This window comes from Leiobunum rupestre, chromosome 5, assembly GCF_980474605.1.
Source record: "Leiobunum rupestre chromosome 5, qqLeiRupe1.1.hap1, whole genome shotgun sequence".
Classification (NCBI taxonomy): domain Eukaryota; kingdom Metazoa; phylum Arthropoda; class Arachnida; order Opiliones; family Sclerosomatidae; genus Leiobunum; species Leiobunum rupestre.
Genome location: NC_143388.1, coordinates 40,736,918 through 40,755,503, shown reverse-complemented (window position 1 = coordinate 40,755,503; position 18,586 = coordinate 40,736,918). Strand labels below are relative to the sequence as shown.

At 35.5% G+C, this 18,586-nt stretch overlaps 1 protein-coding gene and 1 long non-coding RNA gene across 2 annotated transcripts; one reads left to right on the top strand and one right to left on the bottom strand.

Annotated features, from left to right (window-relative positions):
• Positions 1–12,911: 12,911 nt before the first annotated feature.
• LOC149944500 (uncharacterized) lies at positions 12,912–13,323 on the top strand. Its single transcript, XR_016480931.1, has 3 exons — positions 12,912–12,999; positions 13,066–13,153; positions 13,222–13,323. It is a non-coding gene; the product is annotated as an uncharacterized LOC149944500 (long non-coding RNA).
• A 980-nt stretch (positions 13,324–14,303) lies between these two features.
• LOC149944499 (THAP domain-containing protein 1-like) lies at positions 14,304–14,975 on the bottom strand. The gene is made up of 3 exons (XM_090176372.1): positions 14,717–14,975; positions 14,526–14,657; positions 14,304–14,452 (listed from the first exon to the last, which is right to left on the bottom strand). Exons 1-3 carry the CDS (start codon positions 14,967–14,969, stop codon positions 14,304–14,306), a joined length of 534 nt encoding a protein of 177 aa, XP_090032498.1. The 5' UTR covers positions 14,970–14,975.
• Between the last annotated feature and the right edge of the window lie 3,611 nt (positions 14,976–18,586).

Below are 18,586 nucleotides of genomic sequence, written 5' to 3'. Positions count from 1 at the left end.
TTGTTCTGAAGCTGGTCCCTTTTCTGTTTCAGTGTGATGAACCTCGGGTGTGCTTTGGGATTGTTTTTCAAAATATTTTTTGTCATCTTTAAGTTTCTCATTCATCTCGTTGTATTTTTGCTCAGTTTCCATATATTTCATTGCAAACTCTGGTTCTTCCATATGGCCAACCATTTCTGCAACTAAAATTGCGGCTTCCATGCGATGTTTAATCATTATTTCATTAATGTCTTCCAAACTATTAATGTTTTCAGTCAATTCGTCTTTTATTTTATTATTATTATTATTATTATTATTATTATTATTCTCCATCTGGTACGATCGCAGGCACTCCCGCTACATATCCTCCGTTAACCCCAATAAATTCTTGGCAATATCCACTGTTTCATTCGAATCCCTCTAAAAACCAAAGAGTTTCCTATTCCCTTTCGCAAGTACATCTACCATAATCACTCAAAGAATTAAATATATTCCAAATGCCCGCAGAAATTAAGAGCCTATACTAATCCTTCAAAGTTTTTTGTCTAGAAAAAATAGGTCTCAATATTAACAAAAATGACTCGTGCAAATGTCGAGTACTTAGGCGTGCCATAAAAATAATCCCCAATATTTTTTTCCCCCGCTGCGGAGAGAGAAGGTTCCAGCGAGACCCTTAGCGGACTAGTAGCTCTAAGGTTTCCCTCCGATTTCATTTTTTTAAAGCGATTAAAACCGGCGAATGGGAAAATCAATGGAAAAAGGGATTATACTTTTAAAAACCCTTCACGAACCCTTTCAAAAGATAATATGGGAAAAAAATCCATCCAATGGTCTAAATAGATCCTCCTTCGAAGCTCTGGGCTGATACTTCAACTTCGCCGCTAAGAGATTTAAATGGGAAATGTAAGATAATGCTAGAACCTCTAACGCGAAAACAAAGCGAATTTAAAAGCGGGCAAAAACTCTGGTAGGTAGAAAGTAACCTTTCATAGACTGTCAACTTACTCGCGTTTAAGGACGGAATGGATCGTGGAGAAAATATTCGAGTTCAATCAGATTCCTGATTTGGAATGCATTCAGACCTGTGAGAAGATAACACGTAGTTGCGCTACTCTGTTGTAAGAACGTAGTCTTACAACACAGTAGCCCAAAATTAAAATTCAGGTTCATACTTATTAGCAGTTCTAAACCATTGACATACTTCCTTGAAAAACTGTATATACCCATCAGTTGCTCAATATGAACCAACAAAAACATTTCAACATTGGTGGACAATGAAAGACAAACTGTTATTACGCTCAAGGCTTAACTGCAATATTTTATATTTACAATTTTGCACCAACTTCATTGACCAACGCTATTCACTTAATACGTTGGTCCCTGTGCATGTAGATAATAATTTTGACATTGATAGACAACGAAAGACGAACGGTCATTACGACCGAGTCATACATCGTTTTTTCTTGTTCGTCCTTACGATCAATATTATTAAAATAATGAATATAAGACACCTTCAATCGACATTCTTTTAACCGGAGTCAATCTGCCAGATTCTGGCAGATTGACTCCGGTATACTTTTAATGAAATTTATGTACTACTTTAAGTAATTATTGTAATGCCAAATATTTAAGTTTTTTATATATTCGTAATGCCAATATTTAAGTTTTTTATATATTCGTAATGCCAATATTTAAGTTTTATATATTCACAATCAATGAGTTTAACTAACGACGTAAGTATATATTCCCCAGTTATATTATTTCTAGCTTAGAAATGCAGTAGTTCTTCCCAAACATTTGTTTCCTATTTTCGTTTTTACAAACCATCAATCGTCATGTGTGAACGCTGGTCGCCCTCATGACGGTTGACAGGTTTACAATCAGCGCTCTGCTCGCTCGCCTCATGGCGTGTTGGCAGGGTCGCCTTTCAATTGGTTTAGAGGGCTAATGGCCATGGTCCTTTACTCCCCGTTCTCGCTTTTGACATTGTTCCGCACGTGTCTCCACTCTTGGGGCTTTATGAGAATCTGTCCCTGTTCTTACCTTCGTTTCCTTCAGTGGTGTAGCCAGAAATTCGTCAAGGGGTTGGGTCGAAGTATGTGATTGTTAAGAGGGGGCGAGAAGGGGGTGGAAATTTAGTACAGTCAAAGGTAGACCCAAGGGGGGGTTTCGACACGGAACCCACCTCTTGTCTACGCCACTGGTTTCCTTTTTACTTATTTACAATGAAAATAACTATTGAAGTTTGCAAGAAATCCAGTATAATCTAAGAACACATGTGTGTTCGTTTTCTTTGAAAGTTCGTATTTTTAACCTACCTTACAATATTAAAAACATGTGTCCAATTAAATTTGTTTTTGTAGTAAATTTACCATTTGTGTTGCGCTTTGCTAAGTGCGGAAGTTTTATAACTCGCATGTACGCGTTTCGGACCTTTGACCCTGGGGGTCACCAAGTTTGGTGTTCCCTGGTACTCTAAGTTTCTGTCATTAAGATATTCCAATAAAAAACTAAAGAAACTGATGGGCGAACACAAACCGACCCGGAGGAAGAGGTCACGTGACCCTCGAGTAAAAACTCGGTGTCCGCGTTTTTGGAAGGCAGAATTAGAATCTTAAGCCTCGTGAGCGACTTCACCTATGATGGTGTGAGTAATTCAAATTTGTTTAGTCAATCATCTATTTGGTACCGATGATTCGCGTTATACGCGACGGTATAAGTGATCGAAATAAAGAAGGTCCAGAATACGTCTAAATTGTGCGCGCACCCCGCTCGTGCCACCTTCTTAGGAGAAGCAAGGCGTTGGACACCGGACTCAAAATCTTAAGTATCGTTCTATTATTAGGGCCCTATGGGCTTCATTTTAAGGGAATTCTCAGAAATACCCTAGTTGGTGTTTGAATTATGAAATGTTTTGTTTGTGTTTTAATTTGTTTTTATTGGTCAACCGTATATCCGGTAAATGTTCCTTTTTGTGTTTAACTTTATCAATGTTTATTTTAAAATTAAATCTATCTTGCAAACTTCAATCTATTCTCTTTACCTCTAACTAGTAAGCATACCCCTACACACTTACTCCTAAATTTAGTATGTCTCTCGCTAACGCCAATAGTGAAGTTACGCGAGTTCCCCGGGACAGAGGCAATTGCTGATGGGTTTTCGTCACAAAATGGGGGCCCAGGCGGGATATTGTTTTTGTTAAGTCTTCTTTGTCCCTATAAAATGAATTTTTAATTATTTTTTAATAATATAGAATGAACGAGATGCTTCGATTTATCCAGGTATATTTTTAATATTTAAGTAATGTTCTTATAGTTTAAACCCCTGATTTAGTGGAGGCATATTTTGGTGTTTATACTGTTCCCAACGTTTCTTTTACTTAGCAGTTTAGTTTGTTAGTTTTAGGGTTTACAGTTTTTAGTTTATCTTTGTGAGTAGTTTTGAGGCTCTGTTTTACTTTCGTTTCGAAGATGTTGAGTTTTTAGAGCACAGTCGTCGAAGCAGTAACGAACGGTACGAAAGACGTTTAGCACGTAGAAATAAGGTAGAACACTTAGCACCAGAAACCACCGTTATGAATAATACCACCACTGGTCAGGGAAGTAGTAGTTCCGGGGGTGTTGGGATCCCCACTAATATGTTTAACCAATCAAGTACTCCTTCTAATAATACTTCTAATTTTTTTCACGGCAATCCAAGTATTCCCAATAGTAATACTAACACTCTCCGACCTACTAATAATACCCCACCTACTAATAATACCCCACCTACTAACAATACCCCACCTACTAATAATACTCCACCTACTAACAATGCTCTACCTACTTCCTTATTAAATAATTTAATGGCTCAATTAGCTAGAATGGATGAACAGCAACAACAGTTAGCTGCCCAGCAGGCCAACATTGTTTCTATAATAACTATTATGCAGCAAAAGCAAACAAATAATTTGCCCCAAGGAAATATTATTCCCCCAGTCAATTCCCTTTCACAGGCCAGTAATGTAGCGCCGTCAAATCCCTAGATACAATCAAATAATTTAGTGCAGTCAAATAATTTAGTACAGTCAAATAATTTAGTACAGTCAAATAATTTAGTGCCCACCTATAATTTAGCTCCTCAGTCTCAAAACATTAATTCTAATTGCCCATCTCTTGTGACACATTCCATGTCCAGTAGCGGCGCCAGGATTTTTGGGGAGGTAGGCCAACCATTTTGAGGCCTCACCAAAATTATGGAGCCCCCCCCACCACAATTTTTTCAAATCCGTCCACTTGGATTATTTAATTTTTTTGAAGCAAGTGGTGAAATTTTTGGGTAAAATGGGTACGCGACGAAAAAATTAGAGTTAATTATGAATTTAAACATTATTAAAAACTGAGTGTGTGTTGATCCTTTTTGTGTACCGATAACACTTAACAAATGAGTCGTTATTTAAAATAAAATAAAATTACGTAATAAAAAGACTGGATACATGAAGTATCCAGTCTTTTTATTACGTTATTTTATTTTATTTTAAATTCTAAAGCCATGGCAGGTAAAACCTTTCAAATTTTAAAGAGTCGTTATTTACTTATTACGACCACTGAATTCCAGTCTATCAATTTACATTCATTCCTTCGGTACTTCGCATGTACATCCCTTACATCAGAACTTACAACTTTACGAAAATGAATGTACATAGCTACACCAATTAAAGTAAGTTTAAGAACCATTTATTTGTAATGATAAAATTAAAGATACAATTTCGATATAGTAGCGCTCGCGAAAAATTAAAATAAACTACTGTCAAAGAAAAGTTACTCGTACCTTTGAAAGGAATAAAAACAGCGAATCACTCGCATTGAATATTATACAATTAATAAATAAATAAATTATTTGGCTATTTGGAACAATAGCCCCGCCACATGTTTTCCACTTTTTAGTTGCACCTTACAAATGTACATTTTAAGGGGAACCTAATGGTGCAAAAATTATTAGCCGGAAATAATTCATTTTAAAGTTATACTAATTTTAAAAATGTACGAACCGAACGGTTCGGGGCGTAGAATTCACTCCGCGTCGAAGAGAGCGCACCGTTTTTGCCCTTTCAGAAATCGGCCTTTCTTTATTTGTTGGGAGTGGTAATGGCGCCAGTAGGACCACAATATACGTGAAATATGCTGCTGTAGTAGACGTGGGGTCTAAGGATTAAAATGACGGTGCCCGAAACAAAGCTTTTGTTAAAGGATTAAAATGACGGTGGGCTACTATACAGTAATCCCACCCTGTTCCCATTTATCCCCTGTTTGTACTATTGCCTTCACATTTTTTCTTTTTTTTTCTCATGTTTAACGTATTTTTTTTATTCTTTTAATTGGTTTTTTTCTTATTCTTCTATATCATATTATTGTCATATCTCCATAAGCCACAACCTGTAAGATTGCACAAAAGCTTACTGTAGCTTAGCAGTCTATTATGTATTTAAATAAATAAATAAATAGGAAAGAAACATTTCACAAACTGTATTCATTTTCCGCTAACCATGCCCGATACCGGGTCTTCGCGTAGTTCCGCAAGTTCGGAAGATTCTAAGGCTATTTTTAACAATAGGTACTTTTGGTTTTTGTTTATTTTTTTAGGTGTATTATTTGACCGCAATTTATTATTTAGAAAGATATGATAAATATAAAATTGTTACTTGCTAGCAATTTTTACCTCGTAAAATACGATATATTTTGAGATTTTCTCGAGAAATACGAGATTTTTGTACGTGTTGGATAAGGTAGGACTGATGAAGAATTACATTTAACGGCAAGATATTACTAAATTTTTAAAAAGTGTCCAAACCGAAAATGTTTTTTTTTATGGCGAATTCAATTCGCTAGATACTAGGTACGATATCACTGGAAACGATGTCCGTAGGTGGGGTTAATATATGCATCCAGGAGGAGGGAAAACTCCTTCTTGTGGGATCGATTCATCTCGCAGTCGCTCTCCCTTGTTTAATTCGCACCACAAGAGACTATACTAGGTACTGTCCTCTAGGTCGCGTTATAGATGGCACAGCTTGATTAGCAAGAATGGGGCTGGGGTGGCGCCGCGGTTAAAACTTTTTGCATTATTGGAATCCTTTGGTTTTTTAAAGTGAAACATTATTTTTCGGGAATTAATACTTAAGGAGATATATTTAATGGGGTTTATATATGTACCCGTGATGATTATAAGAACGGGACTGGGGGGCACCGGTCAGCCGCCAATGTATAGTCTTTGTGCAATTTTTAATTAACTTTTTAAATAATGTTTTGCGGGGTATAATTTTTGCAACATTGGAATCTCCTTAAAAAGTACTTTAAGGGGGTCGAGAAAGGGAAACAAAGGGAGTGGCGGGGCTATTGTTTCAATTTACCAATTATTTCGCAAACAAATTACAGAATTTTTTATATTAAATAATTTGGAGGCCCATATATTAATATTTGGAGGCCACTTAAGACGACTTTTGGAGGCCCCTACAAAAATTTCAAGTAGGCCTAGGCCTACCCCGGCCTATTGCTGGCGCCGCTACTGCATGTCGTCACCCTTTGTCTATACGCACCCTTTAGCTCCTCCTCTGTATGAGGGGTAAACTAACGGACCCTGGGCCACAAGATATTTTACGTCGCGCCAAACAAATGTTACTAAGTAGCAATGTCACAGCGGAAATTTTTATTAGAGGCACAATCCCTAATATGCTAAACGGAGAGGCCCTAACGTGGTATAATGATAGTTTACCCTTTCTTTCGTGGGAAATTGCACCACATAATTTTATAAACAATGAATTAATAATTTTCCAAATAATTTGGGTAAAGGATAAACATGAAAATGACGAGAAGGAATATACGTTTGAACTTAGAAATTTAACGATTTTAGATATGGTGTGGTAAAGCAGGTTATACGAAGACTGAAACTTTGGAAATGTTTTTACCATATTAACAAATTGATTTGAGTTATTTTTCGGTGAACAAAGAATAAGTAAAAATCAAATCGTGTGGGGCTTCATACTTACGATATTAAACTAAAATTAAAAAATTTAATTATTGGAATTAATACATTTCTTTTTAATTGAAACATTAATCTCGACTAGTTAAGAGATACAAATGGTAAATTTATCGGCCCGCTGAAATATATAAACACTCACTTACACTATAAAATTAAACTATCTGCTAAAAACACATTTCCAGACTGGGTGTAGATAAGTGTAACGGCCACGCCAACGGGGGGATACGAGGGGACAGGGGTGGGGACACCCGTGGCGGAAGTATTCCGACCACCCGTTGGGGGAATGGTGGTCTTCCTCACACGGCCATCCACAAACTCTGCCTCCCAGACGCCCAGGACTACAGGAGTACCAATATCATTGTCCATAACGTTGTTAAATTTCTTAATAATTTCTAACGTTTCTGGAGTATTACGTTCGTAATAGTTTTTTGGTTGGGCTGGCAACGCAATAATTTCCTAATCAATACAATGTGTGGGGTTATTTGTTAGGTGTAAGGCGACGGCACTTTTCATAATTTTTATTATTACAGATATTTTATGTTCGGATAAGCGTTTTTATAAAGAACGTTTCGTTTGACCGATGCGCGCGTTATCGCATTGCTGACATGCTACTTCGTATATACCACTTTCTTTCGGTTTTCCGAACTTTTGCTTCCCTTTTCTAAAGAACCTGTAGTGTAATATATTCATGCATTATATCGAAGCTTCAGTGCTACAGTCAAACGGTGTGCGTACCGATGGGGACGGGATCTGAGGGGCGAAACATTCGATAAAATTAGACCGCAAATATAATGAAATGGGTATAAATACGGTAAAAGGAATTTATGAAAATGTCTAGCAATCTTCGTATGCTACTCGGTCTAGATTTACACACGAGTCAACTTTTTGATACAACTAGATGAGTCAACTTGAGTTTAGTCAACTAGTTGGTTCGTGTGAATAAAAGTTCGATGAGTTGATCCACCAAAAAGTACGCGAGAAAAAAATGGATCAATGATCCTTTTTTGCTTACTCAGCATTTTTATTTGAAAAGTTGGCTCGTGTGAAAAGGTCTTAAGACAAAATTGGCTGGTACTCTTTGTATGCTAGTCGGACTAGATTTATTCTACTCACTTCGGTGATATCGACTTAGATCAAAAATGCCTCGCAATCTTCGTATGCTTCTCGGGGATCGAGATTTACTCTATACACTTTGGCGACAATTGTTTCTTCAGAGTATTGAAACCGAGGGGTCCGTCACTTCAAGGAATCATGCACAGGCCCCGATTCCTTTATTAATCAAAACTTTGACAATGACAATGATGAACTAAGAAACTCTTTTTCATTTAGAAATAAAAAAATTGCAAAGATCATATTGAAGCACCCAATTTAAACATGACTATCGAAGAGCCAAAGGTAAAACGTAATAGTGAAGAGCAAAACGTGAATCGACCTGCTAAAGAGACAAACATAAACGAAACTAAAGTCACCAAAAATATTGTAAATTTGCGAGACTTTAATTATTTTAGTTCTTTGGTGAACTCTGAATCCAGTGTTCAAGAGATGTCCGAATCCCAAGAACATGATGATTTACGTAATCTGGCTACAAGTATTTTTCCACGGATAATTGTAGGGGTAGTTGCTGCTTTAAAAGTCTGGACTTTAATGCGAACTTTGAGAGCTCTTTGGTCACTAATGATCCTTCAAATACATTACTAATTCTAATTTTGGAACCTGAAATTGTATTAAAAAAGGATATATCAACAGAATCTAGTAGAATTTGGGCTCCCGATTAAGAAATTTCAATCCTTCCTGGTATGACAGATTTACTTGACTTCAGTATTGTTATGCACTTTGAATCATAACAACTATTGAATAAAGTAAGTAGTTATAACTGGTTCGTATGATGATATATTTACAATGATAATGAATAGTTATAATCGATACATGGCTTGCACCCTGGAGTCTCTGCCAGTTACAATCTCTGCTCGCTATTTATATAGCCCTTAATAGATCAGATAAAGAATGCAGATCAATATGGTTTTTATACAGATACAACAAGTATAGTCCAGCGAAGGCCGCTACTTTCGGTTTCGCGTGTCTTTCGTGAAAATGGGGTATGTAAATTGGAAAAACGCAATGAGCGGTTTTGTTTCCCATCAAAGAAGTGCCTACCATTTAGAATGATAATACACGCGAAAAAGTAGATTTGTCCATTTTGAAAACCTCTATCGATAGTGAGCCCGAACTAGCGACGCGCAAACATAGAGCGCTAAGCGATGGGCCGAGACTTCTTTTAACAAATAGACTACACTAAGTTTCGTCCACTTTCGACCGCTGCTACTGGCCAAACTATAGGAGCTAGGAAAAAATGGCAATGGACAATTTTGCTCCTTTGATCAAGCCCAACAACATGTTTCAATTTGAAAAAAATCGGTCGAAAGCCAAATCCCATAGAAGAAGTGCGATGTCCTTTGATTAGGGTTTAGCTTTTTGATCACTTTTCATAATGGACTAATCTACGTATTCGCTAATTTTATCATCCTTTGCAATGCAGTCCATAGGTGGTTCCTTTTAACTCTACCATTTAGAAAGCGAAGATACATTTAAGTCATATGAAACCGGAACACAACTTGAGGCTCAATTAAATGATCAAAATGCAAAGTGGCTCAGACAAAGGGGAACAAAATCGTGATTTAATGCGTCGTTTCATTGATGTAACGATTTTACTAGCTAAATGCGTTAAACCATTTAGAGGACACTTGAAATCATAATCAAGTGCAGATCGCGGACTCTTTGTTGAGATAGTTGATTTAGTTTCTAGATTTGATCCGCTATTAAAATCTCACTTGCAAAGCGACACAAAGAAGGCTTCGTATACTAGCAATCGCTTTCAAAATGATTTTATCATCAGTTCACAAATGTGATGTTAGAAGGTATAAATAAACTGATTTGGAAAAAAATCTCAATTATGAGTGACGAAACAAGCGACTGCGGACATCACGAACAAATGGCTTTGGTTGATCGAAATTTCATTGATCGAGATAACAGACCTCTGGAATGCTCAATCCATATTCGATGCTATTGATGAAATAGTTAGTAGACTGGGAATAAACTGCAATAATGTTATATCTGTATGTTTCGACGGAACTTCAGCAATGGCAGGAGAAATAAGTGGAGTTGAGTCGCGATGCAAATTGTCTCAGATTAGTTCTTGGTGTCCGCGTGTATATCTCGGGAGGATAACTATGTCCTGTTTGTTTTGTTTGGTACTCTCCAAACGATTCAGAACTATACGTGTATAGAAGCTAGCCCTGTCCGCTATGCCATTTTTGAAGCGACTAGAAATGAAATGAAGATGAAATTAAAAAGTTTGATATCTTTATCGACAACCAGATGGTAGGGCTGTGCGAGTAGTGGTTTTATGTAATCGAGTCAGGTTTCAAGTATTTATAAATTTTTCATCGGGTAGTTGAACCGGAAACTATTTTGAACGAGTTGGGTTGTCGAGTATTCGATTATTTCAAATTTTCTTTATTCGAGTAGTCGAAAAACCCGTTCGGTACTCGAGTACTCGAGTAGTTAGAAAAATCGTTCGGTAATTGATTAATCGACGAGTTATATTCGTTTAGTCGAGCAATTAAAAATATTTAAAATTGCCTACTAGTTACTACCTAAATGGATATTAGGTAACAACTAACAAGTTAAAAAAGATAAAAATAATTAACAAAACGCTAACTAAAGGACATTACTTTATTTAATTGTTTATTTAGTATTTACCAGTATAAACATTTTCAATTTGAAGGTTTTTATAAAAGGTTTAAAGGAAAAGAAATATTTTATAAAAACAATAGTTATGTTTAGTTATTTCAAAGCTCAGTTGACTAGTTGAAATTGAGGTAAGACATTACTTATGTCGTTAAGATTAAGGTTCTTAGAATGTAGATTAGGTAAATAGGAACCCATAATAATTGCACTTAAAGTTTTAAGTTTTTTAATATGTATATTAAAAATCGTCGGGTACAGCCCTACCGGATGGTCGTGCCACGTTGAAGCTGTCTCGGCGGTCAGAGAGCAATACCCAGCAAACGTGAAAGCTTTGGAAGATACCATTTCGTCAACCAAAGACCCTGAAATGAGGGTCGAAGGGAAGAGTATTATTTGTCAATTAAAGAGTTTTGACTTAAGATGCTGTTTAGAATTCGTACATCCCGTTCTTCAATTAATAGTAAAATCAACATTCAGAATGCCCGTTCTTCAATTAATTGTAAAAGTTAGAAGAATTTTACAAGATCTCAAAATCAACATTCAGAATGCGCGAATGAAGTAATTACTCTGAAGTTGACGCTCGAAAAACTGATAAATTATCGCGAAGTGTTCCGTGAGTAATTTAATGAATTTTCTTTAAAATGTGAAGCCATCGGCATAGACATTCCACAAACTAGGAAAAGGAAGGTTTCAAAACGATTGGATTTGTTTGCACTAAACGCAACCGCCAATCCGCCATAGATATAAAAATTTTCAGCTAGGGGTTTTAAAAACCAGCTTATAACGGTACAAATAAAATGAAATAAGTGGATGAGACGGTAACAGGTTATATCCATCTGGGCTTTCAGCTAGGTGTTTTAATCTCGGTTTAGAACGGTACAAATGAAATCGGTTTTGAACGGTTCAATCAAAATTTATTTAGATTTATTTTAGCAAATAAAATCGGTATATAACGGTATAAATAAAATGAAATATGTGGAAGAAACGGTAACAGGCTAATTCCGGCCGGGCTTTCAGCTAGGTTTTTTAATCTCGGTTTAGAACGGTACAAATAAAATGAAATCCGGGCTCTCATTTAGGTCTTCTAATTTCGGATTCGAACGGTACAAACGAAATAGGCTAGGTGTTTAATTTCGGTTTTGAACGATCGAAATAAAATTGGTTTAGAACTTTACAAATGAAATCGTTTTAGAACAGTACAAATAATATTAAATATGTGGCAGAAACGGTAACAGGTTAATTCCGGTCAGGTATTCAGCTAGGTTTTTTAATTTTCGTTTAGAACGGTACAAATAAAATGAAATCCGGGTTTTCAGCTAGGTGTTTTAATTTCGGTTTAGAACAGTACAAATAAAATCGTTTTGGAACGGTACAAATAAAAAGAAATCCGGGTTTTCAGCTAGGTGTTTTAATTTCGGTTTAGAACATTACAAGTAAAATCGTTTTGGAACGGTACAAATAAAGTGAAATCCGGGTTTTCAGCTAGGTGTTTTAATTTCAGTTTAGAACGGTACGAATAAAATCGTTTTGGAACGGTACGAATAAAATCGATTTAGAACGGTACGAATTAAGTCGATTTAGAATGGTACGAATAAAATCGGTTTAGAACGGTACAAATAAAATGATATCCCGACTTTCAGCAAGGTGTTTTAATTCCGGTTTAGAACGGTCCCGCCGGGCTTTCAGCTAGGTGTTTTGGAGAAAATACGAAACTTGACCCAGTCATATGACCGTGAAAAAAAAACCAACCTGAAAGAAAAAGTGTCGAAGCTTGCGCCATAAGAATAGTATGCGTCAAGGGGTCTCTGAACAATGGGCAGAAGCGGGCAGAATTTTAGAGACCGCTGTTGTTAATGTTTGGAAGCATGTGCAAAAACTATGACAGCTAGAACCTCTAAACCTCTTTATAATCTGGTGTAGGGTACCACGGCACCACAAACCAAATTTTGTAGAGCTTGGACAGAAACTGTAAGAACGTATAAAGAGTATCCAATCAAACAAACACACACACAAAGACATCTTGTTTTATTTATATAGATTATTTAAGGGGCGCACGCCTATGCAAACAGTTTTTCGTTTAAAGTGTAAAAAATATACGGGAACGATGTTTTCGTTATTCGCTAACGAAAACTCCGGCAGCGCCCCCTATCCACACGGCGCGTAACTATATAGTGTTGATCAGCATTCAGCAAATAGTGGTGTGCCACTGATGAGATGGGATTATATACGTTTTAACAGCGAATTAGTGTTTTCTTGGTAAGTAGGATTGAATGTCAAGTTTAAAGACATAATGTTTGGTTCTAATTATATACTGTCATTAAGATTTGAAGTCGTTTTGGATTTACTTAAAACATTGTTAGAGTGGGCCTTGGAGCAATATTGTTGAAATAAAAGATGACATCTCAAAAAGGTATGCTAACATTTAATTGGTATTCTATTATATTATTCTATTTAAACCTCTTATTTATTCCATAAAAGTGAATCTCACCATGGTTGAAATTTGGAAGAAGGAGAACGGATGTTTAGAGAAAGCCCAAAAGGATCTTTCAAGTTTTTTTTCTCTCACGAAGAAGATGGCCTAATTTCAATCGAAGGATTTGTAATTCAGTCGAGTGCACCAAGTGGGGAACCACATTCCTTAAAGCTAGTATTGAAATTGGAAGATAAAAAACATGTAATTCAAAGTGTCAACTGCTCCTGTAAAAGCGGGTAAATGTTTTTATTTATAATTATTGTCTGTGGTGTGATGAAGAAGAAACATCATATCCCAAAAATGTAATAATAATAATAATTAGCAAAGCAACCCTTAGTTAAAGTATTGATTAAGGCATAGCAGTTAGCTATTTGTAGTACCATGTTGCTCAAGCTTCACTCTCCTCTTTATACTTGGGATTTTTTGAAATACAAAAGCTGGGTTTCCAGCGGCGCTGGAAATACGAAAATGGGAACTTCTGCTGATTCATCTCCATAGACAAAGTTTGGTCAACCGCCCAAGATTGGCTTTTTGAGTTTTTAAGCGCCTTTGGAAACCCAGAGCTTGTGTACGCGATATCTGTCTCCTTAAGCGCAGTTACCCTAACATATTTAAAATTATTTTTTAGAAACTCTGGATTTTGTAAACACAGTGTAGCAGGTCTATTTTACATAAATCGGTATGAAGAGTTAGACCAGCTCCATAATGAGATCTCTTGTACATCAAAACCTCAAAAATGGGAAAAAATGAAGGCTAACGTGCAAGCTCACTATCATTCACAAATATGTTGAAACTGTTCAATTCGAAATGACAAATAATGAAGCCAAAGCGTCAAATGTCAAATTTGACTTAAGCTTCATTAGGGTTAACAACACCCTATCTTTTACAGGCATTAGAAAATTAGCGAGCTCGCTCTGGTTTTCAAGCCCTAAAACCTCACTTGAAAGGCTTTCAAATAGTTCTTTCCCAATGCCAGTAAGAGACACAAAATCAGCATTTTTCATTCCATTGCTTGAAATTCCAACTCTTGACCCAGCAAAATACTTTCCATGGTCCAAATAAACTTGAACACCAATAGACGCATTCGTTACTCTAGATGGTTTGTGAGATTTGTCCTTTCCTTGGGCTCAGTTGTTACTTCAGACGAAACATTATCATCCGGAGCTGGTTCACTTGCGCTTGCAACAACTTTTGGGGCAATGGAATCTGTTATTGGCGATGTTGAACATAGAACTGCTTGATTTAAAATTAAATTTATGTTATTATTCTATTTATTATTTCACAAAAGTTTACCATAAAATAAGAATACCTTTAGAACGCTTTACGTAACGTTGAGCTCTTTCTTTTATTCTAACTTCGGTTGATTCTTTAATTGGCTTACATGGCAATTTTTGGGAGGGAATGGAGTTACATTTCAAACGTCTTCTTACAGATCTACCATCTATTGATGAGTTTTCCGATTAATTTATTTTAAAATAATTAATATTATTTGCATCTCACCATTTCTTTCCAAGAAGTCATCATCTGTAAAATGGGCGCTACAAATCTGAGCCCACTTATTAGGCCTTTTCCCCGACTTTATCTTTGTTAACCATACATTTAAAAGTTTCTTACAACTTGGGAATTTATGAAATGATAATCCTGGCTTTGGTTCTTCACTATTTTCTTCAGTTTTACGTTTTTTAAGCGCAGTATTATTGCAAAAAGGGACCGCACAACTTCTCCCACCTCTAGCGTTAATGTGAACCGCCATATTTCTTGGATTTGTTTTGATTTTGATCACCATTATACGCCGGAAAACCAAGCTGCAGGGGTAGCGACGGCAGCGCCACCTATACCCGTTTCGCTAGCGAATAACCGTTAATAATTTAAAACAAAACAATCAAAATTTTTTTAAGATAAATTTAATGAAATAGATCCGGCAATGCACTCTGGAATTAGAAGGTAATTAACTTTTTTAGACGTTTTAGTTCAACGGCACGAGTTCAATGGTATTTCAAACGCAGTCTATTCGCCACCGAAAACTACAGCTGCGCCACCTAGTCACACTGCCTAGAACTATATTTGGGTGATACGGGTAATGGCGTTATGCGAAAATGCGTGTTTTATAACATCAATTGAAACATTTTACTAACGATTTTAGCATATTTTTTAAAGCGTGTTCGAATGTTTTGTTTTAACAAAGGTGTATATACGACATTTATTGGAATTTTTTAACAATAGGTACTTTTGTTTTTTTTGTGTTTTTTTTTTGTTTTTTTGGTTTGCTATTTGTCAAGGATTACAGTAATGCAAAAAGTTTTAACCGCAATTTATTATTTAAAAAGATATGATCAATGTAAAATTGCTACTTGCTAGCAATTTTTACAACGGAAAATACGACATATTTCGAGATTTCTGTATGTGTTGGATGAGGTAGGACTGTTGACGAGGACGATTCTTTAAATTACTAGATTTTAATACTTTTTCGATAAAGTAGGACGGATGACGAAAAAGAAAAAGGCTGAAATACAAAACAGTACTAACTTTTAAGGGTTGGGGATTTTTCCGGTATTTCAACGCATTTTAGCCTTTTTTTAACCATACTATGTCATATTATATGTCGTGTGTATGATGTTGACTTAAACAATGTCGAATGTATTCTGAGTATTGGCGCCTGACGGCGCCGCGCACTCGCTTCGCTCGAGCGCTGGGGGCGCGCGGCGCCTCCCCAACCCCATACTAAAAAAAGCTATGGGCCATCTATAACGCAACCTAGAGGACAGCACCAAGCCTGACGCATCAAGTATCGTCAACCCGATATTAATCCAACCTAATAATATAAATAACCTAACCCATTATCCCCGCCAAAACCCCTAAAATGCATTGAAATACGGCGAAAATACCTGAAATAAAAAAGAAAGTTAGTATGTTTTGCATTTCCACATTTTCTTTTTCGTCATCAGCGCCACGTTATCCACAACGCACTAAAATCTAGGAATTTAAAGAATCGTTCTAGGGAAAATTCACTGCAAAAGGCCAATGTTTAAAAATGCATATCTTTGTTAATATTCATTTTCGCCAAAATAAAATGAAAATTAAAGTAATCCCCATCTTGCCCTCTATCCAAAAAAAATATATAAAAAATCGGGTGGGGGGCAGCTATTCTACACTTAACCCAAAATTGCTGGCAAATAACAATTTTATATTTATCATATCTTTCTAAATAATAAATTGCGGCAAAACTTTTCGCATTACTGTAATCCTTGACAAATAATAAACAAAAAAACAATAACAAAACCAAAAAAGCCGTAAACACATTTTCGGTTTGCACACGTTTTAAAAATTTAGTAATATCTTGTCGTTAAATCTAATTCGTCATCAGTCCTACCTCATCCAGCAAGTACAAAAATCTCGAAATATGTCGTATTTTCCTAGGTAAAAATTGCTGGCAAGTCACAATTTTAAATTTATCATAACTTTCTAAATAATAAATTGCGGTTAAAACTTTTTGCATTATTGTAATCCTTGACAAATAATACAACTAAAAAAATAAACAAAACCCAAAAAAAAACAAAAGTACCTATTGTTAAAAATAGCCCATTTATTTATTAATTTTGAACTGTCAATAGGTATTGAATTCGTAAATATAAGTATAAATATTCGAGTTTAATAACACTATGAGTAGGCCTTGGAGAATTCATACACGGGATCAGTTTGAAAGTTTTAAAGGTATGTAGGAAATTTATTATTATCTTCACATTAGAACAAGCCCAGATTGTTCTAATTTCATAGACTAGTAGCTTCAGCATTTTGAATAATGTATAACGTATTTTAAATAATTTTATTTGGTATATTAGTGAATCGCTCCATGCTTGAAATTTTTAAGTATATTGGAGAGTAGTCTACTCTTGATCCATAGAATAAGGTGTGCGGATGCTTAAAACAAAAGTTAAAATTTGAAGTTGGTGATGGAAAATACAGCATTGAAAGTGTCCATTGTTCATGCAATAGTGGGTAAATATATTTTTTATTAAAACCAAATTCTTTAATGTAACCTGTTTTACTTATTATTCTAGAAATTCAGGCTTTTGCAAACATGCAGTAAATTGCTGGTCTATTTTATATATAACGATACTGAGAGATATCCCAACTTTCTGACTTTAGAAGTGGGGTAAAATGAAGGAAAAGAACTAACTGTGCCTTCGGTATTGTACGGTAATAAAATGGTTAGAGTTGCGAGGGTTAAATTTGGCTGGCTCAAAAAGGTTTATGTACTCTTATTTGGTCACTTAGTCTCAAAAATTTATTTCTAGCTTTTAGTCGGGATGAAATATTTGTGGAGAGTCCATTTGTAGCGAAGATAATATCAATTGAAGAGGCAGTGGCACAAAATAACTAAGTTGGAAAGGAAGGAATCTACTGGCTAACGACGGTAGAGGCTACTATGGAAAAATTCAGCTAGGCCTTTTAATTTTTTTGTCTATTCTCTCAAGGGCTATTTTTAATTGATATTAAGAGAGACTGACAATATTTGAAGAAAAACGTTGTCCAAATATATAATTTTTATTTTATATTTTAGTTAAAGAAAAGTTATAATTAAATTTACACTTCTAGTTAAGGAAAGTTATATTTTTAATATGTTAAATTAGTTCCTATTTTAAATTTTGGCCAATTAGTATTTGTAGATAACAAATGAACTGAACTATTTATGTTATGAATTTTTTACTCAAAGCCATGTTAACTAAAAAGGCAAAAACAAATGTATTATAGAATTAATTCAAAGTTAAAAGCAATTAAATTCATTGAAGAAACCACTTAATTAGAAATTACAATAGAAGTGAATAAAATGTTAAGATATGCAAATAAGTTAAAAATAAAAACCATTTGAATTTACAGTATTATTTTTAATCATATTGGGATCTGCGGCAATAGCTCGAAATGTTATTAATAAGCATGTGCGAGTACCCGATTTTAATCGAGTACTCGATCGAGTATCGAGTCGGGTACTCGACTCGATACCCGAAAATCGTTATTAATTAATACCCGATACTCGACCCGAAAACTTAAAATAAATATTCGCACATGCTTAGTTATTAATCAACTCGAAAACTCATACCGAACCATCAGGGTGGCAAAGATAGGAAAAATGGGGTCCAATACAAAATAGAAAAATATGCCCTTTTAACGCATAATTTTGTGGGCCTCAATGTAATATTTTCCAGCGATAATAACAATCGAACGGCTTAATTTAATTCATTCGCATTTCCTTATTTTGCAGTATATAATAAAACAGATCACCTTTAAAACGATTCACAAAACGTAGGGTCCTCTCTTTTTATTTAGTTACATTGGATTTGTAATAAGTCTACATGGTAAATTATTGCTTGG

Bases quoted from the DNA above. Each gene is read 5' to 3' on its own strand.
- LOC149944499 (XM_090176372.1), bottom strand. From the start codon at position 14,969: ATGGCGGTTCACATTAACGCTAGAGGTGGGAGAAGTTGTGCGGTCCCT. The intron at 14,658-14,716 runs GTGAGATGCAAA...ACTCATCAATAG, and splicing joins TGACTTCTTGGAAAGAAATG to ATGGTAGATCTGTAAGAAGA. The intron at 14,453-14,525 runs GTATTCTTATTT...TTTTAAATCAAG, and splicing joins TTACGTAAAGCGTTCTAAAG to CAGTTCTATGTTCAACATCG.